Source organism: Cynocephalus volans, chromosome 11 (genome assembly GCF_027409185.1).
Source record: "Cynocephalus volans isolate mCynVol1 chromosome 11, mCynVol1.pri, whole genome shotgun sequence".
Taxonomy (NCBI): domain Eukaryota; kingdom Metazoa; phylum Chordata; class Mammalia; order Dermoptera; family Cynocephalidae; genus Cynocephalus; species Cynocephalus volans.
Genome location: NC_084470.1, coordinates 101,148,905 through 101,168,691, shown reverse-complemented (window position 1 = coordinate 101,168,691; position 19,787 = coordinate 101,148,905). Strand labels below are relative to the sequence as shown.

At 42.3% G+C, this 19,787-nt stretch overlaps 1 protein-coding gene across 1 annotated transcript in view; it reads right to left on the bottom strand.

Moving 5' to 3' along the window:
- Nucleotides 1–19,787, bottom strand: part of LOC134390168 (HHIP-like protein 2) — a 125,506-nt gene that overhangs the window by 7,565 nt on the left and 98,154 nt on the right. The window contains 3 exon segments of the mRNA XM_063113436.1: nt 700–1,352; nt 13,263–13,391; nt 13,524–14,414. Coding sequence (XP_062969506.1) covers nt 700–1,352; nt 13,263–13,391; nt 13,524–14,414 — 1,673 coding nt within the window.

The window sequence follows — 19,787 nt, the reverse complement described above, 5'->3', positions numbered from 1 at the left end:
TCATACCACGACTTCACGTGATGTAGACAGAGCCAGGGAAACAATCATCCTGTTCTAGGGCCTGCCTTACTCTCTGCTGTCCGAGAACTCTCAGTCCCTTTCTTTGAGTGACTTAGCAGGGGTTAGTCTATCAGTGCAGCGTGCTCTTTCCAGTCCTCCCACCTATCTACTATGGGAAAGAGACAAGGCAGAAAGGAGAAGGAAGAAAGGCAGGGTGGTAGAATGGACAGAGCATGAGCTTGGGGTCAGTTAGAACCAAGTCCTCATCTGACCATGCATCAATAGCTTTGTGGCCTTGTGCCCCAGCCTCCTATGAGGACAAGAAATCCCACATTTAAGAGAAAGGGTCTGGATCTAATGGCCACACAATAATCATAGGCCGCTATTATATTTAATATAGTGATATTATCCATAATCATTTCTCAAGACTTTGTGGTTGCTGGCCCTTTCTTACCCTCTGTAAAGACAAGAAACCATGGTTCTAATTAGGTAACTGTAAGGTGGCGGCTGTACCCCATAAAGACCCTTGACTCAAGAGTCTAACTTAGGCTGTGCTCATTAATGAACAATGACTCCTTTCTTGATGTTTTAAGCTAGTGCTCTAAAACTAGTTAAGTTCCCCTCTACCATTTCAAAGGACTGATTGGCATTATTTCAGAATACAGTATAAAGTTGCAGATTCTCATGGCTATGACTCACCTCTCTGATTTGGGGTCCGCTTTGTTGGGATCAGCCCGAGAAACCTTCATCTCACTAATCCGGATCTTTTCTACCTTCTTCTTGCCAAGGAATGAATAATAAATATAGAACTTGTGGTTGTGGTGGAATTTGGGATGAAAAGCCAACCCCGAGTAGCCTCTCTCATCCCCAATCCATGGAGTGGTCAGAACGATGCTCCTGAGGTCCAAGAACGGTTGCTCCAGACGGCTCCCATCTGGGAGGTAGACCCACACCACTGCTTCCTGCTCAGCAACAAAGAAGCAATGGGTGCCATCCCCAGCATGGACCATGGCAATGGGGTTCCTCAGCCCGTTGGCCACCTCAGTCAGGCAGAGTTGCAGGCAGCCCTGATGGTCCTTGGCCACCACACCCAGGTCATGGTTGAGATGGTCATTCCTCAGGACATTAGGGAAGCAATAGTCTTTGTCAGGAAGATTGAGGAGGTGGCAGAAGTGGGCACTATCCTTTTCATGGGACTCCTGGAGGCCATGACCTTTGGTCAGCAGGGAGATGGCAGAGTGGCAGTTAGAGTGGAATGCAGAGCAGTAGTCAGAGCAAAGTCCAGGAAGCTTCCGGAGGGGCGTCAGAGGGTTCTCAGCATCGTAGAGGTGGGCTGCGTAGGGTGAGCACTCCTAGAAAAGAAAAGGAAGCCCAATCTCAGCAGTCAGACTGGCCATGGTGGGGCTTGTCTCAATTTTTGAGCAAGAACAAAGTAAAAATGGTCTAAGAAAAAATTAGTATTCTGGAGTTTTTGTTACCAACTACTAGTAACTCACTTCTTGTCTCTGTGACCCAAATTTTCTACCCAGTTAATGCTCCTAGAAGGCAGAAGGGAAAAAAACTCTCGTATTCCCTATTCTGTCTCTAACATTTCAGCTTAGTTCTTGCCACTTAACGTTTTATTACATGATGAATGAATATTTTTTAACAGGAAATTTTACCAAATTTCCTAATCTTTCCCTTTTTTATAAATGATGTATCTGCAAGATTTTATTTCTTTATACAAATCTGAAGCAATTTGGCAAGTTTCATGCTTGTTAAAACTGGATGTTGGGAAAGCTACAGACAGATGGTGGACTAGAAGTGCCTGGGGTGCATTCCCCCCACAGAAAAGGACCAGAACAGCTAGCAGACAGCTAAATATTGACGGGAGCATGTGTGGGAGAGTGTAGGGATGCAGCAAGAGACTGGTGAGTCCCTACGGAGCATGAAAGCCCAGGATGGTGACACAGAGAGGAGAGACACAGGCCTCAGCCACCATGTCTCTGACACCAGGCACAGGAAGAATTTCCCCTTGCCACAAAAAGGTAGGCAGAGGACCCCCACCAACCCCACCCTCACCACAGAGACCCACAGATCCTTTGGCAAGCCAGGTCTAGAGAAAAGTGTGGGGAGCGGCCTAGAATACACACACTGCATTTCTCTGGAACACTAGCACAAATGGTGCACTCCCCACCACCCACTCTCGTGACCCAAGATGATTCAGGACAGCATCATCTTGAAACCAGAGCCTCTACAGGAGCAGTCGATGCCCTGCGGCCAGTAGCCATGGTGCTTCCCCAGCCTTAAGGCTCTTCCCTGTCCCAGCACAACCACAGGAGAAGCTACAATACCCTGATCCTGGCAGCTTCAAGCCTGGGCTCACAGCAGCCATAACTCTAGTTGTGCACTCTGGGAAGCCGAAGTTAGTCCTGTTAAACTAACACGCCTCCATGTCCCCAGCCAAAAATCAGACAGGCAGACCACCCCCTATTCCTCCCCCTACCCTCCAGCACCACCAGCTGAGTCATGTGTGCCTGAACCCTCAAGCCAGAAAAACAGCTCACGGGTCTCTACCCTAATGAATATGTCCTCGAGCTGGTGGGAATAAAGTGCATCCCTCTCCTGGAGAAGTGGGCAGTTGGCTCCACCCTGAACAGCACTGCCTGGAAGCCTCGCCAACAGTCCCGGAAGCAGCTGCACCAGCTCCCTCACTGCAGGCCTGCCTAGTGGCCCTGCCCTCTACCCAGAAGTGGCTGGACAGGCCACTTCACCACAGACCTGCCAAACAGCTCTGTCCACTTCTGGGGAAGACCCAGATGGGCCCCCTCACTGCAGGACTGCTAGCCGCCCTGCCCACTGACTGGAAAGAGGCTGCTCAGCCCCATCCCCACCTAGCAGCACTGCCCACCGCCCAGGAAGTATCTGGATGGGCCCCCTCACTGCAGCCCCACCTAGTGGCCTCACTCACTTCCTGAGAAGCAGCTCAGCAGCTCTGGCCTTGGCTGTCCAACTCCTGGACCACAGAAGGAAGCATGACCTCAAATTGGGCCCCAAGAGCTGGCACAACAGAACGACCACTGGCAGACCTGCACTCAGTTAGCTGAGCCAAAGCACACCCACATCCTGGCTCAGAAAAACAGCTCAGCTGTCATACCCCTGGAAGACCTGCCCCTGAGTCTTTGAGCCATTACTTGCACATGCATCTGAATGAGAGACCATGTGGCTGATGTGCCCTTGGTGGGCCCACTCCTGGTCAGAGAAGCAGCACAGTGACCCCTGCCACTGGTAAACCAGTGCCAGAGACCCTGACAGGCCATGCCTGCACCCCAAACCTGAGAATCAATTCAGCAACTACATCCCAGCTCCAGAGATGACTGACCACAGAGTAGATGTGCACACCCCCAGCCTGTGAATCAACCCAGTGATCCCTCCCCCTGCAAAGCCATGCCACCACTGCCACAATCCTCCAAAGCATAGGTCACTGAGTCAATTGCAGACATAATGAAAGTGGATTATAGGTGAAGAAACCATACAGAATCTATACTACTGCATCTATATGGAACAAAACCATTGCACTGTACCCAATCAGCACTCTAAGACACATTTGCAGGTGAAAGTCTTTCCTCACACAAGCCACTCTACAAAATTCAAAAAGATGGCTGTTCCACCAGGTCCACAGATATCAATGCAGGGAAGCAAGAAACATGAAAAATCAATGTAACATGACACCACCAAAAAAACAAAATCATGCTCTAGTAACTGATCCCAAAGAATTGAAAATTGCCAACTTGCCAGAAAAGAAATTCAGATTAATCATCTTAAGGAAACTCACTGAAATGCAAGAGAATACAGACAAACAGTTCAGTGAAATCAGAAAAACAATTTATGATCTGAATGAGAAATTCAACAAAGAGATAGATAACATTTAAAAAAAGCAGAAATCTTGAAATCGAAGAATTCATTGAATGAGATAAAAAACACATCTGAGACTACATCAAGCAGAATAAAGAATTTCTGATCTTAAAGATAGCAGTTTTCAAATAACATAGGCAGCCGAGAGAGAGAGAGAGAGAATAAGAGAATGAATAAAGCTTGCAAGGTGTATAGGATACTCTTAAGTCAACAAATATTCAAATTATGGGCATTCCAGAAGAAGAAAACAAAAGGGACATTGAAAACCTATTTAAAGAAATAATAACTGAAAACATCCCTCATCTTAGGAAAGATGTGAACCTCCAAATTCAGGAAGCTCAAAGGTCCCCAAGTAGAATCAGCTCAAAAAGGTCATCCCCAAAACACATTGTAGTCAAACTATCCAAAGTTAAAGACAAAGAGAATTCTAAGAACAGCAAGAGAAAAACATCAAGTCACTTGTAAGGGAAGCTATTAATAGATTAATTGATTGCTACTCAGCAGAAACCCTATATGACAGGAGGGAATGGGATGATATATTCAAAGTACTGAAAGAAAAAACTGCCAGCCAAGAATATTATACCAGCAAAGGTATCCTTCAGAAAAGAAGAAGAAATAAAGTCTTTATCAGACAAGCAAATATTTAGGGCATTCATCACCACCAGACCATCCCTACAATAACAACTTAGGGGAAAGTCCTACATCTAGAAGAGAAAGAACAATAACAACCATCATGGAAACACCTGAAAATATAAAACTTACTCATAGAGTAGATACATAAATTAGAAAGGGAAAGAAATCAAACCTTATCAATACAGAAAACCACCAGACCACAAGGATAAACATTAAGTGAGGAAGAAAGGAACAAAGGACACAAAAAACAATCGGAAAACAACCAACAAAATGACAGGAGTAAGACCTCACATGTCAATAATAACCTTGAATGTAAATGGATTAAATGCTCCAATTATGACAAAGACTGACTGAATGGGCAAAAAAACATGAACCATCCATATGCTGCCTACAAGAAACACACCTCACCTACAAAGAAAACATAGACTGAAAGTGAAGGAATGGAAGAAGATATTCCATACAAATGGAAAACAAAAGTGAACAGGAGTAGCTATACTTCTATCAGCTAAAACAGACTTTACGTTAAAATCTGTAATAAGAGACAAAGAAGGGCACTATATAATAATAAAGGGATCGATACAGCAAGGAGATGTAACAATTATAAATATATGTGCACCCAACACAGGTGCACCCAGATATATAAAACTATTATTATCAAATCCAAAGGGAGAGATAAACAACAACACAATAATAGTTGAGGACTTTAACACCCCTCTGTCAGTACTGGAGAGGAAATCATCAAAGAAACGTTGGATTTAAATGGCACCATAGACCAGATGCACCTAACAGACATACCGGAGCATTTCATCCAACAACTGCGGAATACACATTCTTTTCATCAGCACATGGGAATTTCTCTAGGATTGACCATATGTTAGGCAACAAAATAAGTCTCAACAAGTTCAAAAAACTTGAAATCATATCGAGCATGTTTTCTCACAATAATGGAACAAAATTAGATATCAATAACAAGAGGAACTTGTGAAACTACACATATACATGGAAATTAAACAACATGCTCTTGAACTACCAAAGAAGAGATTAAGTAGGAAATTTTAAAAAGAATGTGAAACTAATGAAGACAGAAACACAACATACCAAAACCTACAGGATACAGCCAAGGCAGTATTAAGAGGAGAATTTATAGCAACAAACACATCAAAAAAATAGAAAGATTTCAAATAAACAGTCAGCAATACATCTCAAGGAACTAGAAAAGCAAGAACAAACTAATTCCAAAATAAATAGAAGAAGTAATAAAAATGAGAGCAGTGATAATTGAAATTAAGACTAAAAATACAATACAAAAAATCAATCAAACAAAAAGTTGGTTCTTTGAAAAGATAAAGAAAACTGACAAACCACTAGCCAAACTAACCAAGAAAAAAAAGACAAAAACCCAAATAAATAAAATCAGAAATGCAAATGTAGACATCACAAGAGATAGCAACAAAATACAAAGGATCATCAGAGACTATTATTAACAACTATATGCCAATAAACATGAAAATGTAGAGGAACTGGATGTATCCCTGGACATGTATGCCCTACCAAGACTGAACCAAGAAGAAACAGAAAATCCAAAAAAAAAAAAAAAACAAACAGTTGCATTTCTATATACCAACAATGAACTAGCAGAAAAAGAAACCAAGAAAGCCACTCCATTTACAATAGCAACAAAAAATAAAATAAAATAAAATGCTTGGGAATTAATTTAATCCAGGAGGTACAAGATCTCTACAATGAAAACTATAAAACACCAATTAAAGAAATTAAAGAAGACACAAAAAAATGGAAAGACACCCCATGCTGATGGATCGGAAGACTCAATATTGTCAAAATGACCATACTACCCAAAGCACTCTACAGATTCAATGCAATCCCCATCAAACTACTAATGACATACTTCACAGAAATAGAAAAAACAATTCAAAAATGTGTATGGAATGACAAGAGATGCTGAAGAGCCAAAGCAATCCAGTCCAAAAGGAACAAAGCAGGGAGTATCCCACTCTGACTTCAAAATATACTACAAAGAGATAGTAATCAAAACAGCATGGTACTGGTACAAAAACAGACACATAGACCAATTGAACAGAACACAGAATTAAGAAATAAATCCACACATCTACAGCCAATTGATTTTTTTATAATTTATTTTTATTAGCATATTCATTGTTACAAATCATACTTATGCTTTATGCCCCTTATCCAATCCCCCCTCCCTTCCCCCCCTCTTCTCACACCCCCTCTAATAACCATAGATTTGTTCTCTCCATCTGATAAATTAACTATTCTCTGTTGGTTTGTTGCCTAGATGATCTGTCCAGTACCGAGACAGGTGTGATCAAGTCTTCCTGTATTACTGTAAATCAAATTTCTTCTATTACTCTGGAGTGTGTTTTGTGGAGGGAAAGGACCTCTTTTTTTTTTTTTTTTTTTTGTCTCCACTGGTGCCTCACCTTGTGTCAATGCAGTTGAGAGTCTGTCATGCCATCTGCACAGTGGCTGTGACTGCTGCTATAGAGTCTAGCTGATTTTGTGGCAGCCATGGCAACTACAGTGGCTATGGTGGGCTACCCATGTGAAAATGGTGTTTTTGTTGTGCTCTTTACCTGGTTGGAGCTGGATTCAGCTTCCCTAGCTCCATGCCTCAGGACCCCACTGGGGCTCAGGGAAGTGGCAGCACCTTGCCTGTTTGTGGCTGGGTTCAGCTTCCCATGGCTCCACGCCTCAAATCCCCAGCTGGGCCCCAGGGTGGTGGTGTCACCTTGCCCAAAGGCATCTGTGTTTGGCTTCCCCTTAGCCAACTGGTTTTTGACAAAGGTGCCAAGAACATACACTGGGGAAAGGACAGTCTCTTCAACAAATGGTGCTGGGAAAACTGAAGATCCATGTGCAGAAGAAAGAAACTAGACCCCTGTCTCTCACCATATATGAAAATCAACTCAAAATGGATCAAAGACTTAAATGTAAGGCCCAAACCATAAAACTCTAGAAGAAAACATAGGGGAAACACTTCAGGACATAGGCCTGGGCAAAGGCTTTATGAATAATACTTCAGAAGCACAGAGAACAAAAGCAAAAGTTAACAAATGAGATTATTAAAAAGTTCTGTACAGCAAAGGAAAGAAGTAACAGAGCAAAAGACAATCTGCAAAATGGAGAAAATATTTGCAAACTATGTATCCAACAAGGGATTAATATCTAAAATATGCAAAGAATTCACACAACTCAATAGTAAAAAATGAACAATCCAATTTTAAAATGGGCAAAGGAACTGAACTGACATTTTTCGAAAGACATACAAATGGCCAACAGACATGAAAAAAAGCTCAACGTCACTAATCATCAGAGAAATGCAAATCAAAACCACAAAGAGATATCATCTCACCCCAGTTAGAATGGCTATTATCAAAAAGATAGAAAATAACAAATTCCAGCAAGGATGCAGAGAAAGAGGAAATCATAAACATTTTTGGTGGGAATGTAAATTTGTACACCACTATGGAAAACAGTATGGAGGTTTCTGGAACAATGACAGATAAAACAGATACAACCAACAATTCCCCTGCTGGGCATATACCCAAATGAATGGAAATCATCATGTCAAAGGGATACCTGTACTCCCGTGTTTATCTCAGCTCTGTTCACAATAGCCAAGATATGGAACCAACATGTCCTTCAGTGGATGACTGTATAAAGAAAATGTGGTTTATATACACAATGTAACACCACTCAGCCATAAAAAAGAATGAAATTGAGCTTGGAGAAAATTATGTTACATGAAATAAATTATGTTACAGAGAGAAACACCACATGTTCTCACTCATATGTGGAAGCTAAAAAAGTTGATCTCATGGAAGTAGAGAGTAGAATAGTGGTTACTAGAGACTGTTGGGGGGAAGGAGGAAGGAGGGTTGGGGTGAGGGCGGTCAGTAGATATGAAATATTAGAGAGATAGGAAGAATGGGAACTAGTATTTTATAGAAATATAAGGAGACCACAGTGGACAAAGCACTGGGTATCTTTGAATAGCTAGTCAAGATGATGTTGAATGTTCTAACACAAATAAGTGACAAACGACTGAGGTGACGGATATGCCAAGCACCCAGATATGATCATTGCACACAGTATGAATGTACCCAAATGTCATACTGTACTCCATAAATATATACAGTTATCATGGGTCAATTAAGAAAAATAAATTAAAAACAGAAATAGAAGTAGAATAGTGGTTACCAGAGACAGAGAAAAGGAGTGGAGAGGGGAGGCTGTGGAAAGGTTGGTGGACTGGTACAAAGTTACAAAGTTACAATTAGAGAGGAAGAATAAGTTCTGGTGTTCTAGGGTGACAATAGCTAATAATATTGCATTGTATATTTCAAGAGAGCCAGAAAAGAGGACCTTGGATATAACCACAAAGAAATGATAAATAATTAGTGACAGATATGCTAACTACTCTGATTAGATCATTAGACAATATGTGCATGTATTAAAACAACAAACTATACCCCACAAACATATACAATGAAAAAAGAAAAAGAATAAAAATAAAAACAAAAATGTTTTACTGATCAATGAAAAAAAAAACTAGGTGTTGGATATACAGTGTTAATTATTTAATTTTCTTTGCTTTTCCATATTTTTGAAATATTTTACAATTAAAAATAAAATTTATAAAATAGACATTTGACATTACTCCCAGAGATTAGGTGTCTAGTAATTTCTTCACTAATTTATTAAAATACTTATGTGTATTATATACAAAGCACCATGCTAGAGGCTATATAAATTTGAACTGTGAGTATAGGGCAATATGACTGCTCTTTACACAAACACAAGACGACCTTGTGCCCAAAGGAATATCTTCTATTTGGACCTCCCTACACTATAGCGTTTTTTAGGAAGAAAATAGAATATTGTGTGCAGACAAGCAACTCCCAATAGTGATGAAAGACAGAGGAAACTGAGACGGGGAAAGTAAAAAAGGTTGGCTAAAAAGGTATTGTTTGGGGTCATGCAGCATAGCAGAGACCACTGTCCCAAGAGCCCCCTTCTGATCGCTAATGGCTCTCCCAAGCCAGCTGGCCTGACTTGACTTGTCTCACACACCTCTGTTCTCTCACCACCTCATGAAGGGATAAGCAGCATTTTTCATGTGTATGTAACTTCTCTGTTCTCTCTTACTTCCCCTTGGGAAGAAGGGAAGGAGCCCAGAGATTCACAGCATCTGTTCTTGGGCAGTCTATTTTGGTTTAGGATACTTGTCAGAGCTGCTAACAAGAAGCAAAATGACCCGCTCTTGAGTGTCACCTCATGATGGAGTTTGGATGTGTTGCCCCCTCCAAAACTCATGTGGAAATTTGATCTCCAATGTGCCAGTGTTGGAAACTGATTGAGTCATGGGGGTGGATCCCTCATGAATGGATTAATGGTCTCCCTGGGGGAGGAGGGGTAGTGAGTGAGTTCTCACTCTATTAGTTCCTGCGAGAGCTGATTGTTTAAAGGACCCTGGCACCTCCTCTCTCTGTCTCTGTCTCACTCTTGCCATGTGATCTGCTTGTACCCGCCTGCTCCCTGCTGCTTTTCCACCATGAATAGAAGCAGCCTGAGGCCCGTGCCAGATGCGGCTGTCCCAGAATCGTAAGCCAAATAAACCTCTTTCCTTTATAAATTACGCAGTCTCAGGTATTTCTGTTACAGCAACACAAAACAGACGAAAACAGAGAGTAACAGGGAAGAAGCTGGGAACTTAAACATTTGAACTCACACCCAATGGTTAATAATTGTACTGTGCCTAGGGGTGAGGTGAGGTCCAAAAGAGAAGTCAGCTTCTCCCTACCCAGCTTGTGGGAATTTGACTTATCCTTCTCTGAGGTGAATACAGAATTATAGTGTGGGATAACCAAGTACAGGCTCTTGGGAGAATAAGCAGGTGAGAACGGGAGTGAAGAAAAGTGAAACTTGCAAGGAAACAAATCTGCTTGAGAGCCACGTGTGTGTGCTCCAAATTTGAGGGCAAGAAACCAAAGCACAGACAAGGTTTCTCTGGTTTCACCCTTCTATGATTAACACACACACACACCTGCCCTTGCCCTTAACATAAACATACCTGCTACTTGTCAGCTGGGAATTCTCAATTGCTGGAAGTGAGTTTCAGGACAAATTACCAGCTGCTGTCCATTCCCCTCCCTTCCCCTGGGCAGGGCATTTGTGAAAATAGACAGTAAAGTAGAGCTGGACCAATTCCAGTTCTTCTCTGCTTGCTCCCATTTCCACTGGAGTCATTTGATTAATAGGCCAGGACTGCCAATATCATACTACATATTATTTACTATTGTGTGTGATCAGTTTTCAGGTGGTAATGAGACATTTTTTGTTGAGAACTGGAGGTTTAGTGACTGATATCCAGAATTCTCTTTCTGGATGACAGGGAATCATGATATCTTAGGCTGTTTGGGGGATTTCTTTGTATGCAAGAAAATAATGAAAATCAGTAGAATGTAATATAGGTTTTTTGGTGCAAAATAATTCCCTTATGAACTGCAGGTTGCCAAAAAGAATTCTTGCTTTCCACAAATGTACCATATTTCAGGATTAGAGTTTGTTCTATTTTTATCAAGGTTTTGAAAGTTAACATGCTCCAGACTGTCTTTCTTCTAACTTGTTCTGATCATGGTCTTCTCAACTTCAGTTTATGACAACTTCCACCCTTCAGGACAAAAGCTTTGAACTTCTTTCTCTTCTATCCCATATCTAATCTGTTAGGAAATTCTGGGGCTTTCAAAATACATCTGAAACCTGACCACTTTTCGCCACAGCCACTGTCACTGCCCTTGCCCAAGCCACTTTCATCTTTGCATGGATGACTGCAAGAGCTTCCTATAGGTTCTCTACTAACTTTTGGTCTCTCTTCCATGGCAGCTGGAGTCATCCCAGTTAACTACAAGTCAGTTCACAGCACTCTCCTGCTCAAAACCTTTCCACAGCTCCCCATTTCACTCGAGTGAAAGCCCAAGTCCTTACAATCACCTGTAAGGCCCCACATTACCTGGCCCTTCATGTCACTCTGTCTCATCTCCTACTACTCTCCTTCTCTGTTGCTTTGCCTCACACAGATTTGTCACCTCTCTTCCCCTGGGTGATGGAGCCACTAAAGGATTACTCAAAGCCCATCTCTTCTGAGCAGTGAGAGACCCCAAAGGGGTTAATCTCCTGGAACACTCAAGAGCATGGCATTCCTCCTTCCTTAGGAAATTAACCATGAATTGGGGTTCTCTCCCCACATTTATTTTCCAGACCAGGAAGTTACAGAAAAAGAACAGAGGTGGAGTAATAGTTTAACAAGAGGCTGCTAATAAGCAAAGTGACATTCCATAATGCAATCTGTGAAAGGTTAATCATCCACCAACAAAAGCTTGATCTTGGCAAACACTGTTTTTCCCTACAGCAATTTCCCAGTATCTTTACATATCAATCAGTAACTTGTCTGTCCTTGAGCCAGCAACCTTGCTGTGTTACAATTGTTATCTTACAGCAGAGACTTTTAGCCTGGGGAAAGTTTCCTGTCTTTTGCAACATTAACATCTTACATGTACTTTTAGGAAGTTAGGCCAAACCTGAAACTACAGGCAACTAGACTCTGTGAAATATATTTGCTTTATAAATGTAAGTATATTCCACATTTCTCATTCAGTCTGCTCCAGCTATTTTGGCCTCCTCGATGGTCCCCAAATACTCCACGCAGGCTCCCATCTCCGCAACCTAGCACAGGCTGTTCCCTCTGCCTGGAAGTCTCCCTCACAGGATCCTTCTCCTTCAAGGATGCGTGCAAACAACACCCTATTTAAAGTTGCATCTGCACGCCTCATTCTCTAACCCTCTTTTATCTGTTCCCAGTAACTATGTTTGGTCACCTATGTAAATATTAATTATTAATATACTTCATTGCTTTTATTGTCCGTTGAACTTTTCTTTTGTTCAACAATGTGTTTCAGCTCTTAAAAGAATGCTCAGCACAGGATAAGTATTTGATATTTACTGAACGAAAGGAGGCATGTGTTTACTTAACTCAGGATAATCCTCTTACAATAACTAGGTTTTAAACTAGATTTTTTTTTGAGAATGATACATTCTAATCGAATTAGCCCTGATTTGGTATTTCCAGATCCCGTAACTAGAATGGCACAGTTGGGATTTGACAGTGATTCTGGTAAGGAACATGTTGGACTAAGAAAGAATTGTCTATTCTTGTTTTTTATAGGTATTTTTGGGCAGCTGAGGGGTATAGAATAGTCTCTTCTTGAAGCTAGACAAACCCAGGTGCTTTACTCCACTTAACTTTCTGGAATCACGTATAAAGAAAGAGGAAAGTGACTCTCGGCGTTCCTGGAGTGAGTGTTGTGGAGTCCATCCCGAACGCGGAGGAGGGGCCCGGGCCGGCTCCGCCTTCGCTGTCCCCGCGGAAGGGTAGGGTGCACGGCCCGCGACCAAGGTCCGGGGCCCAAGAGCTCCTCGGGAGGCTGCGTGCGCACTTGTAAGCCTCTTTTTTGGTTTTATTTTTACTGTGGTAAAACATACAAAACATAAAACCTAACACTTCGGTCATTTTGAAGTACACTTTTTCTTTTACATCGTAGCAAGTTACCTTTGAGTTTGACTTAGAATTCGGACAATGGCAGATGGTGAAAGACGAGCACGTGCGCAGCTCCTTCCCCAGAAACTTTCGGTACGTGGGAGGGCCCACGCCCCGCAGGAGGCCGCAGCTCGTCGGGCCGGCCCCCACCGCGGTCCTGAAGCCGGGGCTCATTTCCCGACAGTTCGCAGCCTCGCCGCGCCGAAGTGCCCACGGCGGCGCTCGGCTTTCAGCCGTTACGTCTCCGCGGGCGTCGCCTTCCCACCCCGGCTCCGCGCGGGGGCGCGCTTCCGCCTCGCCCCGCCCCTCGACCACCCCACCACCGTCCCCACCCCCCCTCGGACCCTCCCTCCCCTACCCCTTCCCCAGCCGCCGGCGCGCGTGGGGGCGGGGCCTTCGCGTGGGGGCGGGGCCTTCGCGGGGGTGGCTGGGCCAGGTCGGGATTAGACGTTTTTGGAATCGGGCAGGGAGCCCGCGCCGTCGCGAGAGCCGAGGAGACAAAGCCGCGACCCGGAGCGGGCCGAGGACTCGGCGGCGCCCGCTTGCGGGAGGGCCCTGCGGACCCGCGTGCCGCTGCCGCCTCGCAACAGGTCCGCCGCCTTCCGGGCGGCCTCGCTCGCCGAGCCCCCTCGGCGCTCCCGGCTTCGATGCGGTTCGGGTCCACAATGATGCCGGTAAGCGGACGGCGGGCGCCGGGGCCGCGGGCCGGGAAGCGGGCGGGCGGGCCGGGCCGGGCGTCGCGGGCCGCGGCGAGGCTCCCTTCTCCGGGCCCCACCCCGGTCGCGGCGCGCGGGCCTTCCCGCCGGGAGGGTCCCCCAGGCCCCCGGAACTCGCGGAGCAGCCGGCGCGGCAGCCGCTCGAACTTTTCCGCTCCGGCCGGGTCCTGACTCTTGTCGTTCTTGAAGGTCAAGAGTAGGGGCCCGGAACCTTGTTCTCTGCGGTCTTTCTGTAAAACTTTGTACTGGGCTGAAATACGCGTGCTGGAGCGGGTACCTGTGGAGTTCGGGCTTGATGTCGCGATGCGTGTGTTCCTGGAAACCGGGTTTGGTAAGTGCACCCTCAAGAGTTGAGGTGCGGGGACGCGCCGGGCGCTGCGCTCCCGCGGCTGGCCGAGCAGGACCCGCGGGACGCGCGCCTCTCCGGGGCCTCCTCGGGCTTCCCGCCCGTGCCGCGGGTGAGACGTGCCCGCGGAGTCTGCCTCCTTCTGCTGTCGGAGGCGCCGGAGGGTCGCAGTCGCGTCCTCAGACTTCTGTATGGTGTTTCCGCGTGGGAGTTGTCCTCGCTCCTCTCCCGCGAAGGCGCGATCCAGTGTTTTCTTATGGCTTCACTGGCTCGAACAGAGACACGAACAACTTTCTGCTGCTTTTACAGAGTCTGGAACGGAGTGATGACAGTTTGTTTACTCGAAGTCACACATGCAGGGTACGAGTATGACATGCTGTGCCCTGGTCCTCTACCTGTGTCATGGAAGAGTGTCCTAGATTTTCACATACTGGACAAACATACAACTTATTAGAATTGGCAATTTAGTTTAGATGGTTTAGGATATTTTCTCCTGTCAGGATTCGAGGAATTTGAAAGTATTAATAGCATTATACATTTTATTTTAGTGTAATACCTGGATATGAGGTCAGGTTTCAGATGTGAATGCCCAGTATTAAAATATGTACCATGGATAAAGATGAAGGATTTTGCTGTTTGAATTTTTATTCTTTGGATTTACACTTCTTTGTCATGAAGTAACTTTTACAAGTGGTCTGTGAATTTTTGCTAAAAATAAGAACGAGAGAACAGGTGTTCGTTGTAGTATGGTTTCTTCGTTAAAGATTGGTTTTATGTCAGGGTATCCTTTGGGCCTTCTTTAAAATGTAGGGAGGTTTCCCTTCTCCCAACTTCTTACCAGATCATCAGAATTCATAAAAAGTTATGTAGCTCTTGAGACAAAATTCAGTTTAGCAGCATGACTGGTTCTTTCTGACGGCAGAGTTGTATGTGTCTTTATGTTGTAGTATTTTGGGTACTTGAAAGTAAAACCATTTTCTTAAATATATTTCTCACCGTTACCTTTTAAAGTGCTTGGATTTTTATTCCAACATGAGTGAGGTATTGTATTTAATTATTTTGAAAAATTTTAAGCAGTTTATTAGGAAAAGCATTATGTTTAGTAAGAAATAATGTGCAGTCTCAGAATGTAGACAGTTGCCTTGATATACTTTTTATTATGGTAAAATATATGTAACATAAAGTTTACTGTTTTAGCCATTTCTAGGCATACAGTTCTATTTTCCTTTATTTGCTTTTAAGGCATTCTAAAGATACTAATTTGCTGTTTAGACTGCCTTATATTAAAAATGTGCAGATAAACTGTGTACATATTACCTCACCAAATGGTACAGAATCAAGTGGTTTTCTTTTATGTGGGATATGAAGTGATAATTGAATCTAAAACCAGAAATGGAGGATGCATTTTAGTAAGCTAACTAAAAATAAATATACAAGCTCTGAAAATCACTGTAGAGGTAATGATAGGGTACTGCAAAAATGGAAGTGATAATTACTCTGGTTTTCAGATACCTGCCATGGTTAGTATCTCTGGTTCTGTTATATTTCTACAACGTGGTGAGGAAACACCGATTAATTCTTCATGCTTGGCACCTTATTTTTCTTCATTTAAGAAAGGGTTTGCACTTTGAGAGTGTGGCTTTTTAGTGATCCACTTTTGTATTTGATTATCAGATAAAGGAGGCAATTATCAAAAGCAAAAATTCTCAGCCATTTCAAAATTATATTAGATATCTTTTGTTCATTATTTTCATTTTGTGAAGTGTTACATTCAAACAAAATTGTATTTTTAGATACTAGTCTTATGAAAATTTCTGTTTGTACCTGCTGCTGAAATGGTAAATAAAAAACAAACAAACTACATTCAGAACCACACACACTATTCAGCAAAGCCATATGGAAGACCAGAGGGCTTGAATTTGCCTTTGTCACTTGGTAGTAGTAGATGCCATATATCTGGTGCAAATAGGTCCAGCTACAGTGGAAATGTTCTGTATCTGTGCTGTTCAATGTGGTAGTCACCAGCCACCTGGCGTTTAAAATGTGCCTACTGGGATTGAGGAACTGAACTTTAGAAAATATACATTAAACTGATTATACTTATGTAGCCACATGTGCCTGGTAGCTGCTGTATTGACAGTGCAGGCTGAATGTCGTCATATAGCCTGTTAACAGATAATATTTTAAAGAAAATAATAGCTTATTTTAAAAAACTCAATTTAGGACTCGTGGGTTAGCTCAGTTGGTTACAGCGTGGCGTTGTAATACCGAGGTCAAGGGTTCGGATCCCTGTACCAGCCAGCTGCCAGAATTAAAATAAAAAGCTCAATTTAACTGATTATAGTTTAATTTTAAAATTTATGGCATTTTATCTTTCAGTGCTGTAGAGGCATTGTTATACTTCTTTCCAGTTGTTTCATGATGCTGTAAGATAAAAATCAATTGAGCTTCTGATTTTGAGAGTCTACAACCAAAGAAATGGGATGTTGTAATATCACCTTTAGCAGTTTGACACCTGGTCAATAGAATTTATATATTTCTAAAGGTAATTATGTGTAACTTGTGCAGCTTCACAGTCCAATAGCTTAACTTCAATGTAAATACTTATAAATACTCACATTACTTTCCAAACTAAAAATTTTTCAAGTTACAGATTTGGAATATTGGATTGATATGATGATGCCATGTTCTTTCGTTTTCGTTGTGCAGTGATGTAGCAAGTTAGCTTAAATCGGGTTCTGTTCCAAAATAAAGTTTAGATTGGGTTCCTAAAGAAAGGTTCCTATCCTTATAGAATTGTAATTCTCAAAGGCTGTTAAAAAATCACCTATTTTAAAAAGTGTGCAAAACATCTCACATTTCATGTGCTGTAGTTAGTTTTGTTGCCTTGTGATTTCAGCTATTGGCTGTATTAATTAAAAGCTGAAAGACATGAAAATTTCTGTGTTTTTGCCTGTTTCAGAGACTGATTTAGACTTTATTTAAAAAGTTACACAAGTATACACCTGCTTATATTTAAAAAATTAAAGAGAATTTATATATCTGGAAGGTTCACAGAGGGTCATTCATTCATACACTGCTTCTAGGAAGAATTGTTTCCCTCCCCTGTCACCTCCTACTCCCCCCAGCAGACAGTAAAAATAATAAAACAAAGCTTTCTTTCTGGAGCTTTTAAGGAATACTGTAGACCATTATCTCTTTTGGTAATCTACCATGGTGTGTGACACTCCTTAAAAAGTCTTTTGGAATTTAACATTGAGCCGATCTTGAAGCTCTTGTGTTGTTCAGCCTCCCTCAGTAGGATGACTGCAGACCAGTACATGCTGGTATGATTGGTCATCCTGTATTATAAATCTCTCACCAGCTTTCTCTGCTACAAATACTAAAAGAATAAGAAGAGTGACATATAGTAAAAGTTCAGGAATCCAGAGTGTTTTCAGTTTATGCCACTTAATCATAAGTCAAACATTATTTAAATACCTGTTTTTTGATGGTGTGCTAGGTACTGAACAGAACATGTTTCTTTAAACAGATGTAGTTAAGAAAAGGAAACATAGATGATGTGACTGTGTATGAAATGTAGACTTACGTTGGAGTGGTAGGTGAGACATTCAAATTCTGTATCTTATTAGGGGCAAGCCATGGAGAGGTTTTGGTCATTTGGAGATCCTTCAGGAACACTATTAAAGAGGCAGTGATTCTTAAAACACTTTGCATACTATCTTATCAAAGAAATGCAAATTATAAACATTATTAGAGAATGGAAAAGTAGTTTTAACAGACTTAGCAACTGTGGTGTCATTTTAAACTTTTTCCTACATAAAATGTATTAAAAAACGAATGATATATTTGGGTGATAATAGAAACTGATTTTTAATGAAAACGTTCATTTGGCCAGTAAGTACTGAACACTCACTTTTGAAATTCATGTATTAATTGTTTTTCTAGAAACAAATTTGTAACTTATTACTACGTTATTTTAATTTCAAACATTTCAACCAAAAATCCCTTAAGGAACAAGCATCGAAGAGTAGTTGAACACCATAATGAATAAACTTTTATAGAATACCATTTTAAACTACTAGTAGTAATAGTAAAAAATGGTTAAGGCAATTAATCTTTCACAGTCGAATGGACAATTTATATGTAAACCAGGGGTGATAGAAGCCCTGCCCTCTGACTTCCCTCCCAGGGCAGGTGAAGGAGCCTCTCCCCAGAACTTCTTTGTGTCTAACGCTGTGTTCAGTGATTTAGATTGGTTGTCCCGTCTGATCCTCTTATTACACTGTGAAATTGACCATTCTCATTCAACAGATGAGGAATTTGAAGCTCAAAGGGTCCTGGTCACTTTGCAGAAAATGAGATTTGAACCATGTCTGTCTGCAAACATATGCTGTGTTCAAGATGGCAGGTGACTGGGTAAGAATGTTTTTAAATACTTGACAGGATAAACAGTGGACAGGTTGTTCTTTTGGCTAATGGTAACTTCAAATATTGCTTTTTAGAGCAGAACTATAATTATTTTTGAAGTAGAAAAAGAAAGATGAAGCCATCTTTTCTTAGTTAAAGCCAAACTGGATGAGAAGATTGGTAAATAGTTCTCTTATCAAGTTAAGAATGATATGAGGGTGGTTACCTCCCCTGGGCAAAGAAGACTTCTGAGTGCCTGTTATTTTCCTGCATCTTGTATGATACTGGTTGGAGGTCTCAGGTCTTCCACGTCTGCAGGCAGAGAGAAGGAGTATGACAGTTAGCTTTTGTAGGAGTGTTGGATAATATTCTTTCTTGGATGGCATCTTTAAACAGGGCTGGAAAGGTGATGAGGTAGGAAAGGCCCAGAAGTGGAATAGGCATGTTGGGAGATGTGGAGGACAGGGAAATAAGGGATGGCTGCTGTAAGACGGTGGTTGTCATTCTTCAACCACTTCCAGGTGCTGGGATGGTGCAGCAGCAGCTTGCAGGAGGGTTGAGATGGGTGTAGGTGAAGCATCTCCACTTGCAGCTTCAGGGCTGTCTGTGTAGTAGGGAGGAGTGTTCCAGTTAGTCAGATGAATTGGTTGGAAATAAATTAGAGACTGATTTTTAATGAAATCACATTGAATTATTGCTCTTCATGCTGCCTCATTAACCTGTTTTGATTAACAGGCTGTATTAGTCCATTTATCTTGCTTATAACAAAGTACACAAGGCCGGCCCGTGGCTCACTCGGTAGAGTGCGGTGCTGATAACACCAAGGCCACGGGTTCGGATCCTATATAGGGATGGCCAGTTTGCCCACTGGCTGAGCGTGGTGCTGACAAAGTACACGGAACTGGTTAATTTATAAAGAAAATTAATTTTATTGCTTATAGTTTCTGAGGCTGGGAAGTCCAAAGTCCATTTGGTGGTGGCGACAGTGACCCAGTGGTCTCACATTGCAAGACGGTGGAAGCAGAGAGAACAAGAGAGCAAAAAGCCCTCAGAACCATGCCCCTGACCACCATTTTTAATCCATTCACTACTGCACAGTCCTACAATCCAATTACCTCTTCAAGGCTACAACTTTCAATTACCATAATAG